This window comes from Typopeltis vanoorti, chromosome 5 (genome assembly GCF_054136105.1).
Source record: "Typopeltis vanoorti isolate ZY-2024b chromosome 5, IOZ_Tvanoo_1.0, whole genome shotgun sequence".
Taxonomy (NCBI): domain Eukaryota; kingdom Metazoa; phylum Arthropoda; class Arachnida; order Uropygi; family Thelyphonidae; genus Typopeltis; species Typopeltis vanoorti.
The window spans coordinates 104,210,033-104,235,131 of record NC_143553.1 but is presented as its reverse complement, the minus strand read 5'-3'; the positions used below and the strand labels follow the sequence as shown (position 1 = coordinate 104,235,131).

Sequence of the window (25,099 nt, the reverse complement as noted above, 5' to 3'; positions counted from 1 at the left end):
ATTCTTATAAATAATTAGCAGTAGCAGATATGGCTGCTGGTTCCTAGGTCATACTGTGGTAAATGCATGAATCGAACAGCTTAAGATTCATGCACCACTAGTGTAATGAGGACTGAATGCCTCTAAGTCAGGACCCATTCTAGCCACTGCAATGATATCACTTGTGCCTGGTGAGGTGAACAGCATGACTAGGAGGAAGTTACTTGTGTACTGTTATGATACAACCACACTGGCGATGAGGCTACTAGAATGGAAGCATTAAAGTAGCCATTGAGACTGTGCAGCTGCTGCTTCTTACACTGTACCATTCAGGTGTAACATTCATAATCATCCACAATCTAGGTACTGGTCTGGGTGCCATGCTTAGAAGAGCAGCTAATATTCCATGATCTATTGAGACTCATCCTCTGACTGTGTTAGTCTTTAGAAATACTGATAATTGATACATCAGGTTGACAAAGAATTAGCAGATCCAAAAACACCCAGAACAAAAATGATATTAAAGCAACTGATATAACTACAAGAAAGAACATATCTTAAAACCTTTTAACCCCCATGTTTCGTCAAATTGTAATAATTTCTTCTTTTTCTTTTAGGACATATTAGAAGACATGTCAGAGGTTGACAGCCCACACTTCTGTGTCTTGAAGAAATTTGAAGACACAGAAGTGTGGGCCGTCAAGTTTTTCGTGCTGCAAGAAAAGTCTGCAACTGAGATTCACTAAACTTTGTGTGACTTTAGAGAACTTTGTCCCAGCATATCCAACAGATGCCAGATGGTGGCCAAATTTAAATCTGGGCATCCTGAGGCAACAGCTACTCATATGTCAGGAAGACCTTCCACAGTGATTACACCTGAAAACATCAATGCAGTGCATGCAATGATCCTTGATGATAGACAAATACCAGCTAAAACATTGCAAAGACTCTAGGGATATCCAGGGAATGAGTTGGGATTATTATCCACCAACATCTGGAAATGCAGAAGCTCTAAGCAAAGTGGGTCTCCAAATGTTTGAATGACTACCAAAAAAGAGACCATGTGCTGCCATCTCAAGTGATTTTTAAGTCATTATGAGAAATCAGGTGCAATTTTTTGGCTTATATTGTGACTGTTGATGAAACATCGCTTCATCACTATGACCCAGAGACCAAACAATAGTTGATGGAGTGTAGACTCTTAGACAGGCTTATACATTGGTTATGCATTATTAAATCACTTAAGGAATTGAACAACATAGATACGAATATAAATTAAATTACACTCTAATAAATATTTCCAATATTTCGGCAACGTCACGCTGCCATCTTCAAAAGGAACTTACAAAAAAAAGGCACGTGGCCCTAAGCACTACAACACAGTAACTGAGAATGAAGAGATGAAGCTATTATTCTCCTAAAAGTCCTAATGGTGCCCTCTAGCAGGCTAAGTAGGTGTTCTTGGCCATTGGGCTGAAGGTCTGCTGATGTAAGCTTCCCAAATTTGGGGCAGTCGCATACAACCAAATTAGTTGAAGTTTGGAGAGTTTCTTAGGGCTGAGGCTGATTCCATAAATAGTCTTTCAAATTTGTATTTGCTATGGGGTATTACTATAGCTTTCTTCCACCGTATTCTGTGGCATACATGACACAGAATACAGTGGCTTGCATACATGCCACCGTGTTCTGTGGCATGTATGCAGAGCATGGTCTGCAAGACCAGAATGGCTGTACTTGTGAAAACGGATGTAGTCCTTGTGTTCAGAAATTCTGATATTCGGTGTCCTGCCTGTTTGGCAAAAGTAAGACAGTTTACAGCTGCAAGGGACCTGGTATACACCAGGTAGATCTAGGGGAAGTGGTTGGTCTTTGGTGGAGCAGATAAGGGAAGCCAATTTTCTGTAAGGCCTGTAACAGGAGGTGAGGTCATGTTTTTTTAAAATTTTGGTAATTTTTTCCGAGGTGCCTCGGATGTAGGGAATGGTGATGGATTTAGAGTAATCCTTGTTGTGGAGGGTGGGGGGGTGGGGACTGTGGTTTGTAGGTTTTAACATTTTTTGGATTTTTTTTGGGGGTAGCCATTGGCTGAGAAAGTGTAGAGGATGTGATTTAGTTCACTGTTTAGGGCCATGTCATTAGAACAGATTAGTTTAGCCCTGTTGTATAGTGTTTTCACCACTCCATATTGTTGTGAGAAGGGGGGGGGGGATTGTTGGTGAATGCATCTGCCTGTATGGGTGGGTTTTCTATAAACTGAGAAAACCAAGGTTCCATCAGGCTGGCGGGTGACTAATGTGTCTAGAAAAGGGAGGCTGTTGTTTTCCTCTTTTTCCAGGGTGAACTTGATTCGGGGGTGTTGGTTGTTTAAGTGTGTTAAGAAGGAGAGGAGTGTTTCAGAGCCACGAGGCCAAATAGCGAACACATCATCAACGTAGCGAAGCCATATGGTTGGTTTTTGTGGGGCAGAGGCTAAGGCTTTTTCTTCAAAGGTCTCCATAAAGAAACTGGCCAAGGGTGGGGAGAGTGGTGAACCCATGGCTGTCCCCCTCTATTTGTTTGTAGAATTTTCCGTGCCAAACGAAATAGCCTGAGTTCATTGTGAACTGAAATAGGGCTGAGATATCGGGAGAAAATTTAGCTTGGATTAGCTCTAGTTTCCTTGACAAGGATTACTCTAAATCCATCACCATTCCCTACATCCGAGGCACCTCGGAAAAAATTACTAAAATCTTAAAAAAACATGACCTGACCTCCTGTTACAGGCCATACAGAAAATTGGCATCCCTTATCCACTCCACTAAAGACCAACCACTTCTCCTAGACCTATCTGGTGTATACCAGGTCCCTTGCAGCTGTAAACTGTCTTACTTTTGCCAAACAGGTAGGACATGGAATATCAGAATTTCTGAACACAAGGACTACATCCGGTTTCACAAGTACAGCCATTCGGGTCTTGCAGATCATGCTCTGCATCTGCCACAGAATACAGTGGAAGAAAGCTACAGTAATACACCGTAGCAAATACAAATTCGAAAGACTATTTATGGAATCAGCCTCAACCCTAAGAAACTCTCCAAACCTGAACAAATTTGGTTGTATGCGACTGCCCCAAATTTGGGAGGCTTACATCAGCAGACCTCCAGCCCAATCCCCAAGAACACCTACTTAGCCTGCTAGAGGGTACCATCAGGACTTTTAGGAGAATAATAGCTTCATTTCTTCATTCTCAGTTACTGTGTTGTAGTGTCTACGTGCACGTGCCTTTTTTGTAAGTTCCTTTTGAAGATGGCAACGTGACGTTGCCGAAATATCGGAAATATTTTATTAAAGTGTAATTTAATTTATATTCGTATCTACGTTGTTCAATTCCTTAAGTGATTTAATGATGGAGTGTAGACACAAACAACTGAAGTTCGAAACCCAAAATTCGGCAGGGAAAGCTCATGCCATTATCTTTTGGGATAAGGATTACAACAAAAAAAACAAAAAAAAATCCGAAACTGTTACAGCAGCAGTTTACTCAACAGCTCTAAAGGAACTGAAGGAGGTACTGAAGGAAAAATGACATGGGAAACTGAGCAGAGATGTTACTTTTGTAGGACAACATACCTGCTCACGAAACTCAACAGACAATACACAACTTGGGCTTTCAATGTCTGCCTCACCTACCTTATTCGTCAGACCTGGCCCCATCTGACTATTTTCTATTCCCAAATTTAAAGAAACATTTGAAAGGAACAAAATTTACCACAGATGATGAAGTCATATCTGCAGCTGAGGACTGGTCTGTGCAACAAGGGAAAGATTTTTTTCTCAGAGGATTGCATATGATGCAGCAGCATTGTAACAAGTGTATAGCACTTCATGGGGAATATATAGAATAACGTGCGTTACATGGTTCTATCTGTTCCTTCATGGTGATTATTGCAACTTTTCAGCACACCCTCATATTTCACAGTTTTATGCTTTTTCTAAAGTGAACCAAATTCAGGAATAAAAATCATTCATTTTTTTGGATACAAAATGTAAATCAGAAGAAGCATCTCAAACTGCATAAATCTCATCATAATATCTGTACAAAAGCAAAAGTCTGGGAAAAATATATAGTTGAGGAGATGTTGTTCAAAGCATTCCCATAAAACAGTCAGTAAGTGTAGGAGAAAAAGGAATGCCCATTCTGCCCTTTCATTTGTTGCTACAGTTTATTTCAAAAGGTAAAATTTTTATTATTATCTTTCTGTCCATACACACACACATCTCATCATGCCTTAAATACATTCACATTCTCTGCAGTCACCACACTCTGAGGCAAAGCAGTCAATCTTTTGCTGACATCCTCTTATACAGCTTCTGAGGATGACCTCTTGCTCCCCCCCCCATCTTCTACCATTCTATGAAAAACCTCTTCAACATTAATCTGATTCCCCCCCCCTCTCTCTCTCCATCTATCCATTATTACACACTACTTTTTGCATTTTCTTAACTTTTCTTGTTGAGAAAATGATTAAGGTGGGAACCTTAATCATTTCTGGACCCTTTCCAATATAGTTTCATCCTTGAGAAAAACAAGCTGACAAAATCTGTGCACAGTAGTCCATATGCAGCTTTAATAAGGATTTATAAAATGGAATCACAATCTCCTTACTTCTACAAGTCAGTGTCTACATTATTACCAGAGTTAATGGTGTCCTCACATTTTTAGCAATATATATCCTCTAAATTTTAGGTCCCTATCCACCCACCCCAATCTCTTATTTTGTGCAATATATCCTTGCCATTGAACACAGTCTTGCCATAAATACTGTTACAACTTCTTCACGCCCCTCGCTACCCACAGAATTGCGTGAGCCCAGTTCCATTAGTGGCACTATGAGCAGCAAACATTCGCATGTTTGTTTATCAATAGAGAGAGAGAGCTGTCTAACTGTACGGGTTAACATATAGTGGGGAGATTACGGGAACCATGTAGCTATAATAGTACTTTATATGGTTGGAATACAGCCGACTGTCATTTTCAAACACTTAAGATCAGTAGGATGTTTTTGTATCAGATTATTAATCGTTATAATGATACTGAAGATGTATCTGAATGGCAAAGACCAGGTCGACCATACTGCATTTGGATGCAATGTCATTTAAGAGCTCTGAAGGCTGCCTTTGCCATGATCCTGTGAGAACAGAATGTGATGCCATGAGAGATGAATGTTTCACAGAGAACAATGTCACATGTACTACTTGATGACCTGGGGTGAGAGCCTATCAGCATTCTACTGGATGCTTCCTAACACCACAGCTTATGTGGTAGAGGCTGATAAAATCAAAGGCACTTCTCTGGCAGTATGCAAACAACACACACAGAGATATTCCTATTCACAGATGAGAAGATTTTCACCATAAAAGAGTTGTTTAGCTGCCAAAACAATCGGGTATATGCCCAGGATGGCATATACCAGATTTGCAGGGTGACGTATCAGAAGGTATCTATGTTGCATTTCTGCAAGAAAGGGGGGGGGGTCAAAATCTCCACCTAAGTGTATCAATATGCCATGCTGAAACATGTGGTATGGCACCTGAACAACACTTTATTTCATGGTAGGTTGTGGACTTTCCAACAGGACTCAGTCCCTGAACACAAGGCGTGGATCACATAACAGTTGTTGGAGGCAAATGTACCTAACCGCATATCACCACCTGATTGGATATCTGGGAGTCCCGATCTAAATTCGTTGGTCTTCAAATTGTGGCTGGAGCTTGAGAGAGCCTAAAAGAAATGACACCCCATTACTGCCAGCCTGAAGGTGGATTTGGAGGGCTCATATAGATTGCCACATGATAAGTTGATAGTTGAATGGGAACAGATAAGAGTGAAGATTAGTTTAGTGCATTGGATTGGAAACTAGATATCTGATAGGTATAAGCAAGTTCTTCAAGGGTCTGTTTTAGGGCTGTTGTTGTTTGACTTACATGTTAATAATACTGATGGCAGTGCTGCCATCGATATGTGGCCTCACAGAGTTTGGGCATGCATGAAGGCAAACGGGGGGGGGGGGCATTGACATTTCAAACATTGAGTGCTACTATATGCCCGTTATAGATGTGGTTGGTATGTGCTGAAAGCTGTAAATGATTTACTGATAGTTTAAATGTTTATATGCTATTCAAATTGTAATAGTATTTATGGCTAGACTAAGTATACTCTATATTCCATTTTTTGTTTTTCGAATTCTGAACTTGACACTTTGCAGCACTGAACTAATAATCCAATATCCATGCCCATTGACACAGTCTATTCAAGTCCTCTTATAACATCTGCTCTGCTCTTCATAGTTCTTCCCAACTTTACATCTGCAAAACATTCTATTCAAACCTTCCTCGATATCATTAACATATAAGTCAAATGACAACAGCCCTAAAACAGACCCTTGAGGAACACCATTAGTGACTTTACTCCACTGAAATATTGCTCCCATATACAACTTGCTTATACCAATCAGATATCTAGTCTCCAATCCAATGCACTAAACTAATCTTCACTCTTATCTGTTCCCATTCAACTATCAACTTATCATGTGGCAATCTATCAAAAAAACTTTACAACATCTAAGTAAATCAATGTGCAAACAACTCCCTTGTCCAATGCACCGGTCTTGTCACCTTATTGAAATAGTAAGTAAGCAGATTATTAAAACATTACCTTTTTTTTTTTTTTTAAATCCATATTTTTCATCAAAGAGAATACCACAGTTTTCAACAAAATTTTGGATCTTGGTAATCACTAACCTCTCCAACATTTTAACTACAATACATGAAACACATACTGGCCTATAATTTGAAGCTTGAGTCTTGTCATTTCCCTTAAGAATTACAATCCTACCTTGCAAATGTTTTAAGGCAGATGTCAACTCCCTGGCATATTTTCTCAAAACATGTGATGATATATCATCAAGTTCCACAGCTTTAATAACATCAAGTTAACTCAATTCTCCATATATATCTCCTGTTCACTCACAGCCAGTCTCTTCTCCTCCCTTTACACTGCATTCCAACTCCATGTCACATTCACAAGAATGAAATACCTTTATGAAATGCTCATTTTATATCTCAACTATATTGTTAAATAAATAGTGGTTATCATTTTACCAGTTTCACTGACCAATATCATTCTTCCATCTGCTGGTTATATACTGAAAGAAGTCTCAGGATATTTCTTTATTAGCTAACTACTACTCATATCACACTTTTACTACCCTCACCAATTAAGTTGAGCCTCTGTTGCTCAGTCGGTATAGATGAAGCCCTTTGGTCGGAAAGACCTGGGTTCGATTCCGTCTGTGTGATGTGAGGAACCTTTATCTGGTCTCGTCTCTTTCGACTATAAGTGACTTAGCTGGTCTCATACAGAGGTAGAGGGTTTTTTTAACCAGAAACTCGGGTTTTCATCCACCCAGAACACTCAAACTGGCGCATGAACACACACACACACACACAGATTTACAGTAAAAAAATACATACTTAAAAATCCCTTGTTGGAGGGCTCAACCAGTCCTAAGGGATGGATGAGAAAAATTTTGGGAAATTTCACATGACAACAACAACCAACTAAGTCACCTTCCTTGCATGTTCTTTGTGCTCCTCATGGTAATGATTATCACAATTCATCTTATGCTGCCACCACATAATGTCTTCTTCTAGATTGCATACATAATCTCTTCATTCATCCATTTCACACCTATCTCATTTACATCATCTTCTTTTACCTGTTTGCCCTCTTGAAATTTCTTTAATTTAGGAAATAAATGACGTCTAATGAAGGTAAGTCTGAGCTGAAGGGAGGATGTTTTCCACAACTTTAAATCTGGTCCCACTGAGAACCATTGAAATGAATATATTAATGTGTAGCCTTACACTATCAAGTTTTTTTGTTTTTTTTATTTAAAGCTGTTCCTTAGAATGAATACAATGAATCACCATTTCTGAAGGTCAAGTTCTGAATTTTTTGGTTCTAAAGAGGTAGGATCATGTTATTCTATTATAATGATAGACCCAACTTTCATCATTAGTCATTTGTGAAGAAATCATTACAGAACTGTGCTACAATAAAGTGTGTGCAGGTGTGTATATTGTGTGATGCATCAACATCAGTTGTCCAGTGAAATGAAACAGATAAGAGTGGAAATCTGTTACTGGTAATGATTGGTAATGTCGAATCAACTGGCAATGAATTTCAGATCTCACATTTCATTAAGGATGTGATACAATGTGTGCATGCTTTATTATATCCTAACTCTGAAATTATTTGGTTGGTTCATGCTCGATTTCAGAGCTAGCGCTCTGAATTATTCTCTAATTTCTCAGATTAAATGCTCGGCTTTTCACTTATGGATATCATTAGGTGTAGTTTCTGGTCACCCATTTTGTGATTTGTCTTTAATGTCAACTATGCTACTGCTGTTTCTTGTTCTTTATGCTCAACAATGTCAAGTACTCACATCCATGGTTGGTTCATCCTAAAAACCTTGTAATTGGCAGTGAATTTCAATATCACTCATAATTTTGTGCACTGAAGAAGATTCAATTACTGTGTGCCATTTTATATTATTATTATTTGTGACACCTGCAAGGAGTCTGAAGACTCATCGCGGGAGGACACCTATACAACTCTCCATCTCCACCACTATACTGAACCTCTACTAGCAATCATCTACATCAATGTCATCTACTGCCTACCACCACCTCAACTAGTATTTTTTGTCTGTAAATTGTGTGTGTTCTGAAAGGCCGATTTGTCTGCATGCAGGATGAAAAACCCAAGTTTCCGGTAGAAAAAACCCTGCTACCTCCGTATGAGATCAGCTAACTCACCTTCAATTGAAAAAGTCCATATAAAGATTCCTCCTATCACAACGAGAATCAAACTTAGGCCTTTTCTAATCGAAGGGGCACAACGTACCGTCGTTCTTCCAATTGAGCTACGGAGATCCCACTGGCAATTTAAATATTTAAAAAATAATAAAAAATCAGTGACTATTTTAATCACAATTAATAAATATCATTATTATTACGTGACACCGCCAGGGAGTCCAAAGACTCATCGAGGGAGGGCACCCACTTCACAACTCTCTGCCTTTACCACTCAATCCTCCAATCACAATCAACAGCAACTATTCCAAGGCTATCTACTGGCCACCACCACTTCTACTATGTAAAAGTAGAAGTGGTGGTGGTATCTTATCTATGGTATGTGATAACATGAAAAATGTAACTTCAGTCATACACCACTACATACTATGTTGCTAAATATTTTGGGTGGCCTTGAAACACAGTATGTAATATGAGCCCTTGTAACATTCGTTTCCCCCCTCACTTAGAGTTCAAACTAGCAATATATCATAAAACCATATATGTTTTCCAAATAATGTTTCAATGATTTTTGTTTTCTTAATTATAAAAATTCTTTGGAATTGCTAAACATCTAACCTCAAATGACAGAGTTTTTGGATCCACAATATGAATTCTATTACGATAACCACACCATATCTTATTATGAACTGCAATCATGCAGCGAATTGAATAATGAGGATGTCCCAAATCTAGAATATGATAGTTGGTAAGATCCCACTGGCCATCTAAATATTTAAAAAATAATAAAAAATCAGTGACTATTTTAATCACAATTAATATTATTATTAACATAATATCAACAAATGATAGCAAAATTATACAATATTTACACTTTTTCTTTAAAATAAATAACTAGTTAAGGTGTAATGAATCTCAGTTAATATACAGAAGAACCCAGACACAAGAAGTTCAACTTGGCCAATTCTTATATGACTGATTAGTAGTGAGACTTGATTGATGGGAGAAGATATGATCACAGGGATAGAATGTATGGATACTGTATTTTCAGAAAAGGTAGAGAGAGAGAGAGAGATAGAGAGAGTGAGAATTGGATGGGGAATGACAAAATTTAAAACCTTATAGCAGTATCTTAGCATTAGACACTACAAGGAGGATATCAGCAGTGTATTATTAGTTAGGAGAATTATTAAAGTAGGAGCTAAATTAATGACTAGCATCATTTAGAAAAGAGCTGCATGAAAGGAAAACTGCAATGAACAAGTACATCAGCAATATAAAGTAGAGATTTGAAAAATGATGTGTGTGGCAATGAAGGCAAAATCAGAATATAAGAGTGCATCATTTGAACAAGCAAGGTACCCATCAATTGTTTATACTGGGATAAGTTATATGTAACTACAGTTGGAATGAGTTTAACAACTCAATGGTGACAACGTACAAATATTTCACTGTACCTCTCTTACATTATCACTAGTGCAGAGGAATGAGAAAATAAACACTACTTCTTCTTCTTCTTTCGCTATGCCTTATCCCATGTAAAACGGGGTCAGCGTTCCCATCTCTAATCTTCTTCTTCCAGATTCTCTGGTCTAGGGCATCTTCCCAACTCCAACCTTTCTCCCTAAGATCCTCTGCCACCCTATCCCTCCATCTGAGTTTGGGCCTGCCTCTTTTCCTCCTTCCCTCCATACGCTCCACTCGTTTACCAACATACTCCTCGCTACTTCCCTCTAAATGACCGAACCACCTCAGCCTGCTTTCTTGTACCTTCTTACTGATTGGTCTCACCTTGATCATCCCTCTGATGTAGTCATTCCTTATCCTGTCCTTCTTTGTAACACCACTCATCCATCTCAACATCCGCCACCTCCATCTTCCTCTCCTGTGCCTTTGTTATAGGCCATGTCTCCACGCCATGGAGCATCGGCGGCCTCACCACCATCTTATACAGCTTTCCTTTCATCTTACAACTCACTCTCTTGTCGCACAGGACCCACTCATCTTCCTCCAGTTCATCCAGCCGCATGTTATTCGGTGCTGTATTTCCTCATCCAGGTCACCATTCCTCTCGACAACCAACCCAAGGTACTTGAATTTCATCCCTGAAGTTAACCTTTCACCCTGGAGTCATATGATCATATCCTCATCACTCCTCGTTGACATATATTCGGTCTTTACCCGGTTAATTTTCATGCTCTCTCCTCCAATACCTTTCTCCACTCTTCCAGGGTCTTTTCAAGCTTCTCTCTGGATGATTCACAGAGAACAATATCACTGGCAAACCATGCTCCCTGGCACCTCCTTCTTAACATCCTCCACTAGTACATCCATGACCAGATCAAAAAGGTAGGGGCTCAGAGTTGATCCCTGATGGAGCCCTACAACAATGGGGAACCCCTCTGTCATGCCGACACTAGACCTGACCCAAGTTTTCGCTCCCTCATACATCTCCTTCACCAACCTCATGTACTTTTCCGACCCCCCCTTCTTCCTCATAAACCTCCATATCTCCTGTCTGGCCACTCTGTTGTATGCCTTTTCCAGGTCTATAAACACCGTATGTAGTTCCACCTGCATCTCCCTATATTTCTCCATCAATCACCTTAGCACAAATATTGCATCCTTTGTCCCTCGTCCTGGCATAAATTCAAACTGCTCCTCACCAATTTTTGTTTCCCGTCGTATCCTTCCTTCAATTACTCTTTCTCATATCTTCAACGTGTGCGACATCAGCTTGATCCCTCTATAGTTGCCGCAATCTTGAATATCTCCTTTTTCCTTGTAGATTGGGACGAGAATGCTTTTCCTCCATTCCTCTGGTATCTGTTCCTGTTGGGCTATTTTCCTCATCAGATCCCATAACATGTCTACACCCTCGCTGCCCAAGCTTCTCCAGGTATCTGGTCTGCCCCTACAGCCTTTCCATTCTTCATTTTTCTCAGTACCCAATATACTTCCTCTCTGCTTATGTCCTGCACCGATCCTTCATTTTTTTGCCTCTCCATCCTCGCACCTCTCTCTTGGATTCTTTTCATTTAGTAGATTATGAAAATATTTTCCCCATCTTCCTCTGATTTTATCCTCCTCTTGTAGTACTACTCCTGTAGCGTCCTTTATCTGCTTAACTGATGTTATGTCTTTTAAGGCCTTATCCCTAGCTTTCACTATTCTCAACAACTTAGCTTCACCACTGTTTCTCTCCAGTACTTCATAAACCTCTTCAACTGCTCTTGCCTTCGCCCTTGCCACAGCTCTCTTTGCACTTTTCTTCGCTAATCTATATGCCTCCTTGTCAGCTTTGGTTCCAGTCATGTCCCATTTTTTCTTTGCCTCTTTCTTTTTCCTGATCTCCAACTGCACCTCCTCATTCCACCACCATGCCTCCTTATCCTTGGGTGGCCCCTTTCCTGATGTCATACCAAGCACCTCTTCTCCAATTTTTCTAATATTCCGACTATTTATGTCCCACCATTCTTCCACATCCTCTGGTAACTTCATTCCTTCCAATACCTTTTATTTAAACTCATTCCTTGGACCTTCCTCTTCAAATTTCCACCACTTTATTTTCCTATCTTTCCACCACTTCCGTCTATTCTTCTTTCCCCCTTTTATATCACAGTCTACCACAACCAACCTGCGCTGTGCTGCTACACTTTCTCCGTTAATCACTTTACAGTTTTTCACCTCCTTCAGATATTTCCTTCTGCACATAATATAGTCAATCTGACTCATCCTATCTCCACTCTTATGAGTTATCAGACTCTTATGAGTTACCAGTCTCTGTGGCCTTCGACCTGGCTATAGCCAGGTCGAAGGCCACAGCATGCTCTACGATTCTTTTACCTTCTTCATTTTTTTCACCACTACTCCAACCCCCGTGTGCACCCTTTCTTCACCACTTCGTCACCTTCCTACCTGCCCATTCAGGTCTGCTCCGACGATCACTCTCTCACCATCAGGGATTCCCATTACTACCTGGTCTAGTTCTCTCCAGAATGCCTCTTTCTCCTCATCACAACCTACTTGTGGAGCGTATCCACACACTATCACAGCCACACTTCCTCCAATCTCAAGGTTAACACTCATAATCCGATCGTTCTTCCGGCACACCTCACAGACGCCACTCTTCAGCTCCTTGTCGATGATGATTCCAACTCCGTTTCTTCCATTCTCATTCACCCAGCTGTAAAACAGTTTATATCCTTCCGCCAGCTCCTTTGTTTTATTGCCCTTCCACCTTGTCTCCTGTACGCCCAAGATCTTCAGCTTCCTTCTTCTCATCATGTCAACAATCTCCCTACTCTTCTCATTCATTGTACCCACATTCAGGGACCCGATTCTTACTTTACACACTCTCTCTTTCTGTTGAAAATAAACACTCAACACTCAAAAGTAATGATATATAATTAAATACAAATAATGGCTATACAATGCCAGCATGTGTATACAAACACTAGGAATTAAAAAGAAATATACTATTGGAAAAGAAAGAAAGGTATTTGTAACATGATTTTATTTATTTTTTCATATGGAGTTTCTTCCCCTTTCTCCCCTGTCCCTTTGTGTGTGTGTGTGTGTGTGTGTGTGTGTGTGTGTGTGTGTGTGTGTGTGTGTGTCTGTGTCTGTGGGGGGGGGTTGAGCCCTCCTAATGAGGAATTAGGTATATATATATATATATAAAAAACAAGTTTAATGACTATTACCGAGAGAAAAGATGACAAGATATATTTAACAAGATACTACTAGTTTACTAGTTTCGTTACATGAACATCCTCAGGTATCATAATCAAAGAAGTATATAAAAAATTACAGAGACTTAAAATTGTACTAACAGAACAAGTATAAAAAACAGTAGCGTGTTTGAAAAAAATGCAAGTATGAGTTCCAAACAAACGAATACTACGCGCTATCGCGAGTATTTGTTTGTATTGGAACTCATACTTGCATTTTTTTCAAACACGCTACTGTTTTTTATACTTTTTCTGTTAGTACAATTTTAAGTCTCTGTAATTTTTTATATACTTCTTTGATTATGATACCTGAGGATGTTCATGTAACGAAACTAGTAAACTAGTAGTATCTTGTTAAATATATCTTGTCATCTTTTCTCTCGGTAATAGTCATTAAACTTGTTTTTTATAATATTCCAACCAAGTAAAAATGAATTTTGAAAAAAAAAAAAAAAAAAAAAAAAAATATATATATATATATATATATTTTATGACTGTAAATCCATGTGTGTTCATGGGGCTGGTTTGCCTGTTCTGAGGGACAAAACACCTGAGTTTCTGGGTGGAAAAAACTCTACCTCCATACGAGACCAGCTAACTCACCTTTAGTCGAAAGAGACCAGAAGTGATCAAAAAAAAAACTATTATATGGGAACATCGATGAGTCAGAAATATTACCATGGAAACCCACAGTAATCAGTGTTTTCACAATTGCTATCGCTCTCTCCCCTTGATCATTCAGTCACAATTTACTCACAGACTTTGGCAACCTATTCCAATCATTTATCAATTTCCAAGCAAAAAACCCTCCCAAATAAACCATGCTCTTAACTTTTGTGCAACTTCCAGGAGTGCCTGACTTGGTTCCCTCCTGTCTGGTCATGTACTGAAATTTTTTCAGCAGCTACTTTATAAAATCTCTATAGTACTTTATATGTTTTAATAATATCCCATCTTTTATGCTTATCAACTTAATACTGTAATTCACAAATCTTCAAATCTCCATTTTGGTCAACTGCTTCTGAATTTTCTCCAAAACTTCCAAAGAAACTCGGGCAACTAAATTTGTGCACAGTAGTCCAAATGTGGCTGTATCAAAGTCGTATAAAGAGGGATAATGACTTCCTCACCCATACTTTCAGTGTGTTCAACATCCAAGTCATTCTTTCAATTTTTTTTCCCTATTTTGCAATATAGCCTTTGAACTTTAAATCTTTATCCCCACCCCTTCCAATTTCTAGCAATATCAATTTATTTCATACAGTTCAATTCTAATCTTGAACTTAACTATATATCAAACTTGCAACTTACCTTTTGCCTATATTGGTCTATTTAAATCAACCTACGAGATATATCTACATCACCATTATTAACTAGTGTGCTCCCCAGTTTTGTTTTTGCATCATTAGCAAATAACCTGCATATTCCTCCTCAAATAATTTCCTATATCATTAATGTAAAAATTAAACAGAGTCCTGTGGCACTCCATTTGTTAGCTATCTTTTCATGGGTTCTATTCCAGCAATACTACTTTCTGATGTCTATCCATCAGCCATTCTTATCCATATCACAAGCTTCATATAAATTCTCATTTACTACAATTTAGTAATAGAGTTTCATGCAGTATTTTAAGTGCTTTGCAAAATCCAAAAGTATCATGATGTAACCATTTCCTTTATCCAGCTGAACTGACACTTTATATACAGTTTCTATAAAGTGAGTAAATTACTAAGGCAATGACTAAACCTCTATCCTTCATGAAGTGTATCATACTCCTTTCTACCCAATCTGAATTTTACCCTTAACTTTTCCAATGGCTTAACCACCATCACTCCTGAGATAATAATATGGTTTATAGTTTGCTACCTTTGCCTTAGATCATCTTCTATGTAACGGAACTATTCTGTGCTATTTTTACTGCCTGGAATCCTGACAGAACTGAAACTTAAATAGTGTAGTCAGAAGCACCGTAAATTTTTTTTGCACCTTCTTGTAACACATGGCCCAATATCCCATCTAATCTATGGCAGTATTCACGCTAAGATTTTGTAGTATTTTAAGCACCTAAAGTCCATCTACCTTTATTTTCACATCTTGACCTGTAACATGTCTCTGCACATATACATGTGGATAAAACACTCTCATAAAGTAATCACTAATAATTTAGATATTCCTCTGCCACTAGAGTATATATACACAAATTAAACATATGAACTTAAAAATATTGTTTTAATTCCATTTAGAAATGGCTGTATTACTTATTTCAATGAATGTTGCATAACAGTTTTGCACGAGAAGAGTGCATGTGACTATAGAGCAGATACTCGTGAAAAACTTAGCATAAAGCTTAGGAAGTCCATGATTATGGTTAAGCATATGAGCAGTGTAATAGGCTTCTAAATTTTCTTCAAAACTTTTTCTTTGAATAAATGCTCATATTAGAATGCACTTCTTTGGTGGTTTACAATTAATTATTTGGACAAAGAATCCTAAGGCCAGCATGCATTCCAGTCAACAGACACCACAGTGTGAGGAACAAACAGCCATGGTGCTCACCTTAATGTGATGTAGGACATCCTTTCAGTGCATTACTGCAGCAATTCTATGGGGCATACTTTCCACAAGTGTGATAGCGATCAATGGGTATTTTGGATATTTCTTCTTGTAAGCATGTAAGGAGGTGCTTGAGTTTGTGGGAAGCCATCCCTTGACATCACCAGATGCTCCAGTTCATCCCGCAGATGTTCAACAGGTTGAGATCAGGACTCTGTGGAGGCAACCCATGTGTGGTTACATTCAAGTCTACCAACCATGCAGTTACAGCAGAAGCCTTATGATACAGTGCATTATCTTGCTGAAAGAGACAATGACCAGTTCTGTAGAAATGCCACAAAGTAGGAAGAACTGCAATGTCCAGAATGTTCAGATACTCTCGGAGTTCAGTATTCATAGCACCACAAACAGAGGTCTGAAGTCAAACCAGAACTACACCATCACACTACCACCTCCGAATTTCATAGTTGGGGTTATGTGTTCTGGTAAGAGACATTCACTGGGTATCTGCCACAACTCTGCATTCAACATGTCGGTTTTTACATATTATCCTTCATAGCACCCTATGTTCATGTTTGATGAGTGGGATGGGGTCGTCCACAGTGGGTAGCACTTGCCAAAGGTTGGTCAATTGGTAGAGCCTCTGCTACTAATGGTTCACGCTAAAAGTTAAGCAAGTTTGAGCGCTATTAGCAGTTGGAAGGAGATCAATCATTCAATGATGTTGGCATACTCTACCTCGATGAGTCTTTGGACTCCCTGGAGGTGTCACATAATAATAATAACAACTACACCAATCCATCTGCTCGGTAAAGGGTGTAACGTGATTTGTCACTCCATAACATAGCCCTCCAAGCTTCCATGTCCCACTGCACACTCTTTGCACCACCAAAGACTATGCTGCATGTTGGTTCAGGTAATGTGGGGCATGCTTGTTGTGGTACTACCATGGAAACCCATGTCGTGAGCTTTGGCTATGAATGTTTTTGTGCAGATTCGTGTTTCAGCTGATGCCCAGAACTCTCCATTCAACATGTCGGTTTTTACATATTATCCTTCATAGCACCTTATGGTCATATTTAGTGAGGGGGATGGGTCGTCCACTGTGGGTAGCACTTGTAGTTGACTCCCTGTGCTTCCACCTCAGTAAGGTAGCATTAATTGCTGACCTCGGATGGTCCAATATGACAACAATTTACTGAACAGATAGGCCTGCAACATGGCATCCTATCAAAGGGGTTATAACTCTTTCAAACTTAATCAGTTGCATTCTCACAGCCATTTCACCATGACACAGTTGCACTGACTTGGGAGCATCATATTATTCCTCCAATTTATACTGGCTACAAACATGTGACTCATTCATGGCACAATGGGGGGGGGGGGGGGCGTCTGTTGACTTTTTTCCAAGCAGTGTATATACAGATGAATAAAGATGTAATAATCAGTATAAATCCATGGATCAGTTCTCTGCATACATTTTGAGATCATGTCAATTAATAAGACTAATTTTTTCTGATTTCTTTAGCATAACAGTGAGCACTGGATAGCTTATTGTTGCAAAGTCATGGTTCTCAAATTTGGCAGAAGTCAGTACAATGAAAAAAAAAGATTGATAGACATATCTCCAAGTTAGCACTATTCCCTATTTTTGCCATCCGATGAGTGAATGAAAAATATTTCGTGCTCATTTCCAGATTCAGTGTGTGTGTGTGTGCAGTGCATGTCTATGTTAGAAGATTGTGTACATTACTGATAAAAGATTCATGTTAAATATTTCTAAAAAAAGGAACATGAATGCTTATTCCTTCAACTACTTAAATACTGCATATACAGTTTATAAACAATTATGTCATATCTGTCCAGGCAGTCAAATTTAAACTAATTTGCAGTTCTTTTCTGCTTTTATTTCAAAAGTGACATTTTGAGGATTTAATTCACTAAAACTGCTATTACAATATTTTTCATATTAATGTTTGCCTTTTTTTCATGTAGCTATAACCTGTAAAATTGTGAACACTAAATTAATTCACTTAAATCTGTGTACTGCAAAAATCTAATGTCATTTGGATGAGTTCAAGTGACTGTACTCTAGACGGCATGTACTCTTAAACAAATATGCCTCTGCAGTTGGTTTACCCACATTGCAGAGGCTTAAAGTAACTAATTAGAGTGTGGGTTAGAGTAATATTGGAGTAGAGATGCTGGAGAAATTGCTAAATAAAACAAATAACTAGTAAGCATGATTCATCATATAATTTGTTTTTATTGTATGTTCAAAAATTACTAACTATATTAGTGCATTATATTTGTGCAATGTAGTTACTAGGCATGTGTACTTCCTTTTTGACTAGTTTACAGGTGCACAGCTAAGAGGGAACATTGGATACAACATAAAAATTAATGAAAAAGAAACAAGTTGACATTCTATATCATAAACAAATTTGCTCTTTCATTCCATCTTATTTACTGCTTTAATGGTGGAGCACATTAAATGCCGTTACATTTAGGCCTTCCAATAAGTAGGTGTTGATCTCACACCAGACAGTGAAAAACATTTAATACCTAGACACTTTCATAAGCACCCATGCCATAGTGGGATTTGAACCCACAGGCTAATAGCAGGAGAGTGGAAATGTAATCCACTTGGCCAACCAAGCAAAGAGGATGTGAATTATTATTTATGAATGAAAATTATTTTTATATTCTTGGCAATGTGGAACAAGAACTACTCTATAAAATCACTACATTTATATGTATCATTATTAATACATGGGCATCTCTGAATAAGTTACATTAAACTTGTCCTCCCGCTTTTATCATAATTGCAAGTGCTTTTTTGCAAAGGAGTCAATTACTTCCACACAACTTGTAAGTACTCATAGTCTTTCAAATCAGTTATTTTTAAAATCGAAAAACAGCCACATGAAAGCGCTCGCTATGCCTATGATGTAAAGTAAAGATGGAGGCAACAAAGGCAAACAATGTAAGATTACTTCAAGTTCCATCAGCATAGCGTAGCTGATCGCCAACAAACTGAATGACAATACCAAGTGGCGCAATTGTGAATCCAAAGTTACTGAAAGAAAAAAGGTATATTGTGTGACTTCTGTTGCCACTGGCTACATACTTCCTGCACAAACATAGATGAATCGGTGCACAAGCTTTTTATTGATCTCAACCAGCCTTTCTTCTGTTCAACGTGCCTTCCACCAGTAAAAGAGCTACTGAACCTAGGCAAACGAGTTGAAAAACTCGAACAACACCTTGACACCATGATTGATACTTTCTCTTCCAAACTCTGAAAGTTGGAAACTAAGCTTGAGATATTCGACAACCAGCAGCTGATCACAAGTGCACCCGTGCTCGCTAACAAACTCTGTGACCTAATCGCATCAACAGTACACGAGTCACTTGAGGCCAAAAACAGGAGAGTCAACTCCATTATTCTGAACTTTCTGGCAGAAAAAGTTAAATCATTAAAAGAAGACGTCAGCAAATTAGCAGGTGAATGCAACTTCGATCCCAGAAATATCATCAAATGCCATCGTTTCAGATCCATAAACAAAAGAAAGGATGGAATGAACTTTCCATTTCTCGTGAAAGTGACCTGTGATATACTGACAAACACATCCAAATTAATAATAGCGATAAATAACAAGCTAAAGGACACTTGCCCTCGATCATGCATATGTGATCGACCTGATTTAACTTTTCTTCAGAGGGAACAAAGACATCAACTCCGAAGACAACTAGAAGAAAAATGGCAAAATGGAGATAACAGTTGGATCATAGACTACAAACAAACCAGACTAGTGCAAAAATCAAGTGATGCCACTAGTAGCCACCAAGGAGACCAGTATGCAAGCACTGCATAGGAAATGTGCAAGACCCTTGTGATCAAATCCATGCCTCACAGAACCTTGCATATCCACTTTACCAACATCTGTGGTCTCAGCTCCAACCTTAATAGTGTCCACTACCATCTGCAGTCCACCAAACCACACCTACTCTTTTTAACAGAAACTCAAATCTCACCTTCCTCTCAGCACTATCCATCTCAACCTTCCAAGCTATACACTATTTAACTCTTTCAACCCAAGGGTGGCATCTGAGCATATATCCCTCTGACATACCTTGCCAAAGAGCTCCTAACCTAGAATCGCCCAACTTTGACCTTCTTTGGTTAAAAATATCCCTCTTCCACTCAGTCAAATTCATCTGCTGTCTCTATCGCTCTACCAATATCATCAACTACTCCGGGCTCTTTAATTTCCTCTCCTTAAAAGTTGATTTTCTCCAATCCCACTCTCCTAACAGTGAAATCATCCTCCTAGGTAATTTTAATGTCCATAACACCTTTCCTCTTCCAGTTGTACAGATCCTGCAGGCAGAGATGCTGAAACATTTGCCATCACTAATGACCTTACACAAATTATTCACAAGCTGACCAGAATACCAGATAACCTGAATCACTCCCCAAATATCCTAGATCTCTTTCTTACCAATGACCCTTCCAAATATGCAATGAATGTAGTGAGCCCCCTGGGTAATTATGACCACAAAATAGTGCTCATCTCCTCCTCCAGAGTAGTTTGTCATTATAACAGTGCCAAATGGGACAGCCTCCGAGACTACTATGCTTCATTCCCGTGGTTGGACTATTGTGTATAGTCTTCCAATCCAAACATATGCACTGAATGTATCACCAAAGTAATCCTCACTGGCATGAAAATATACATTCCCCACACTTCTCTGAACTGCCATCCTCTATCTAAACCCTGGTTCTCCAAAAGATGTGCCAAGGCTGTACAAATGAAAAACCAGCCATATCACAATTGGCTCAAATCAAGAACTCCATCCTCCTTCAATGCCTATACCGAAGCCCGAAACAGATGCAAGAAAATTATCAATGCTTCCAAAACAGAATTTGAATGGGCAAAAAAGCAAGAAACTAGCAGCCTGTCTAAATGGCAGCCATGCCTTTTGGTCTTTCGCGAAAGCAATTGGTCGTAACTTTTGCCCTACACTATTCCCACTTCTATCATACCCAGATGGCTGAATTGCAATATCACCCACAGAAAAGCTAATTTCCTGGCTTCACACTTTGCCTCCAATGCACGCATAACTGACAGTGGCAAATGCCCCCCCCCCCCAGTCACCCAACATACAATGTCCCCTGTATCCTTTTGTCAGAAAGAGATCATAAACCTGTTGTCTAAATTACACGCGTGCGCACACACGCACGCGCACACACACACACACACACACACACACACACACACACACAAAAAAGGCTCCTGGCCCTGATGATGGCATTCCTCTAATTGTCTTGAAGGTTTGTACAGCTGAACTGACTCCTATCCTAGGCCGTCTATACATACTCTCTTACTCCACTGGTATATATATCCCAAAGCCTGGAAATTGGCCTATACTCAACCAATTCCTAAAAAGGGTAACAAATCGCTGCCATCTACCTACACCCTAACTCATTCACCTCAGTCCTATCTAAAGTGATGAAGAAAACCATCAATTCTCAACTCTTACTCTACCTTGAAGGTATCCAGCTATTAAGCGACCACCAGTACGGATTCCGTCAATGCCGATCTGCTTGACACAGGTGATCTGCTCTCATATATCACCCATCTCTGGACAAATGCCATGGAGAAATTTGGTGAATTCCAAGTGGTTGCACTTGATATCTCTAAAGCCTTTGAAGGTCTGGCACAAAGGCTTACTAAGCAAACTCCCATCATTTGGACTGTCTCAGAACTTCTGCACATGGATTGCCAGCTTTCTGTAGAGACACACACCGTGTGCGATGGTAGACGGCTTCCTATCCTCTCACCATCCAACTAATGCTGGGGTCCCACAAGGTTCAGTTCTCTCATCGACCCTCTTCCTTCTGTATATCAACGACCTACTTCAGTTGACCTCCAACCCAATACACAGTCTTGCAGATGACAGCACATTGCACTCCATCCTTTCATTCGATAAACCTTACCCTACACAACTCACTCCAACCCACAGAACACCAACCACAACTTCCGTTAATTCTGACCTGCAAGCTATCCTCCAATGGGGCTCAGATAACCTCGTTAACTTAAACACTGGTAAAATCCAGTTCTGTCTTATTTCTGACAAAAAAGAACTTTCCCCCAGTATTATTATTGATAACACTGAAATTCCCAGACAAAATGAGATTTCTCTTCTTGGAATTACATCAACATCAGGCCTCTCTTGGCATAAACACATCACAACCATTGCATCCTCAGCTTCCAAAAAACTAGGATTTCTCTTTCACTCAAGATGTTACTTAACCTCTAAACAGCTGTTAACTTTATACAAATCACAAATCTGCCCAGCTATTGAATACTGTTCTCACATTTGGAGTGTGGCTCCTAAAAGCTCCCTCAAAATGCTTGACTCAATACAGAGGAGAGAAATTAGACTGATAAATGACCCATCTCTTACCAACTCACTCCCCTCACTTTCACATAGATGCTTAGTTTATGCAATTTTTATATTCTATAAATATTTCCATGGAAAATGTTCATCTGAAACAGTATCAATAATTCCCCCACTCTGTACTAAGCCCATTGGAACACGTACAGCTGCCACCCAACATCCTTTCACAGTACATCTTTAAACCCACAGAACAAGTTTCTTTTCCTCCTCCTTCATCCCTGCTACTGCTGTACTGTGCAACAGTCTTCCCCCTGATGTATTTCCCAGGGAATACAATATACAGGCTTTTAAATCGAATGTCAACAAGTTTCTCCTTTCCCAACCCACCACCCTTATACGGTACTAAAGTAATATAGGTTGATCAGCCAACCTCTTGTATATGGGTCCAACATAAAAACTATTATTCATAAAATATAGCATACTTCTCCTTATATTTATTCACTGACAAAACATTTTGGCAAACCATTGCATTCGTTCATTCAATAGTTGATGCCTTTGCTAATCACTTAAACAACTTCCAGAAATTAACGTATGTTCTCTCCCCCTCACCATGCATTTCTTCTGTATCTATCTTCTAAAACCCCTTTAACTTATACATTTCTATCATATTTATTATTTTCCGTCTGTACACTATGGTTATTTCATAACCATAAAACTTCAGTCTATTCTAATAGGGAGTATTCCACATAGGTAATATATATTACAATACAAAATATTACAATTTGAAGGACAGCAAAACTGATGAGAATGTGTGTGTGTTAAATGTATCGAGAGTGAGTGCCAGTTGGGTGGTGAGAAAAAGGAAAGTGTCAGTATGGTAGACATCAATTATAGAATGGAAAATATAATTGGTGGAATTAATGTTGAATGTGCAGCAGTGAAAACCCAGGAAAACAAAATGGACCTAAATAAGGAAATGCGAGCTTGTATGTTATCCTTCGCAGTACAAAGTGCGAAATTAAAAAATTGCAGAAATGACTAGATATTAGCAGTGCCGAGATGAGGTAGGTTATCTCGGTAAGGATTTAGATCATGAATAAGGTAAGGAGACTCTATGATCAGAGGAGTACTTAATGAAATTATAACAAAATCAAATCTCCACCAAAATTAATGACACTAGTCATACCATCCAGATTGAGAAAGGTAAGGTGAAAGAACTAAATTGCTTTCACTGGCACTAATGACCTAAGAGGTGAGAAGCGTTCTAAGAGGGAGGATGTGAAGGAGTTGTTGGATGAAGCAAAAATGAAGAGTAAGAAGATGAAGATTGTAAGTCTCCTGCCACACTATGAGAGAGGAAAACTGAGGTGGAGGGTGTCGATAGCAAACAAATTAATACACACATGCAGCAAGAATAATGTAGGATTTGTGTACCTGTGGTCTGAGTTTGACAGAAAGGATTTGTATAATGCTGATGGACTGCACCTAAATGGTTTTGGTGTAAGGTGTCTAGAGAGAAAGATTTGTTTGCTAAGCATATTGAGGTGCAAATTCAGGAAAACTTAAACAATTAGGGAAGATGCAGGTGTGTGTGTGTGTGCATGTGTGAAAACACCCATTATGCAAGTGAGTGTAAGAATCAACGTGTGAAATCTAGTCCATCAAGCAAAATGATTATTACTATCCTAAGACCCCCCCCCCCCAAGGAGTCACAGACTCATCTAGCAGATCCATTTTGTCATACACACATCTCATCATACAGTGCCTTCAAACACATTCAAATTCCCTGCAGCTCTCAGGCAATGCATGCCAATCATTCACAACTCTCCATGAAAAAAAACCTACTTATCACTCCTTTATCACACCCTCCTTATAAACCTCCCAGGTATGACCTCTTGTACTCCCCCAATATTCTACCAGTTTATGAAACACCTCTTCAACACTAATCCAATAACAACCCCTTACCAACTTGTATATCTCTATCATATCACCCCCCCCCTTCCTTCTATCCATTCGACTCTCCAAATTGCATCGTCTCAACCTTTCTTCATATTCAAGATTCCAGAGATTAAAAACTATTTTGGTGAATCGCTTCTGGACCCTCTCCAACATCTCTTCGTCCTAAGATAAAAAGTCAAACGGCTATTTTTCAGGCGAGGTTGATAAGTTAAGGGGATAAAAATCCCTTATCGTTTTTCAGCCAGTAAGCGAAACCAAGATCGAAAACTACGATCTGAACGTTTCATGCCAAATTGCATCATCTCAACCTTTCTTCATATTCAAGATTCCAGAGATTAAAAACTATTTTGGTGAATCACTTCTGGACCCTCTCCAACATCTCTTCATCCTACGATGAAAAGCCAAACGGCTATTTTTCTGGCGAGGTTGATAAGTTAAAGGGATAAAAATCCCTTATTGTTTTTCAGCCAGTAAGCGAAACTAAGATCGAAAACTACAATCTGAACGTTTCATGCTGACGAACTGTCGGCGGATCCAAGCGTAAGTGACCACTTGGTAGTGCCACACCAAGGCAACTCGTTGCAAAGGTGGAGCCAGCTCCCTCACTA

At 39.1% G+C, this 25,099-nt stretch overlaps 1 protein-coding gene across 1 annotated transcript in view; it reads right to left on the bottom strand.

The window, feature by feature from the left end:
* Positions 1-25,099, bottom strand: part of LOC150106702 (C-Jun-amino-terminal kinase-interacting protein 4-like) — a 713,212-nt gene that overhangs the window by 24,931 nt on the left and 663,182 nt on the right. The window contains 1 exon segment of the mRNA XM_090393457.1: positions 9,457-9,605. Within this exon segment, the coding sequence (XP_090249583.1) occupies positions 9,457-9,605 (149 nt within the window).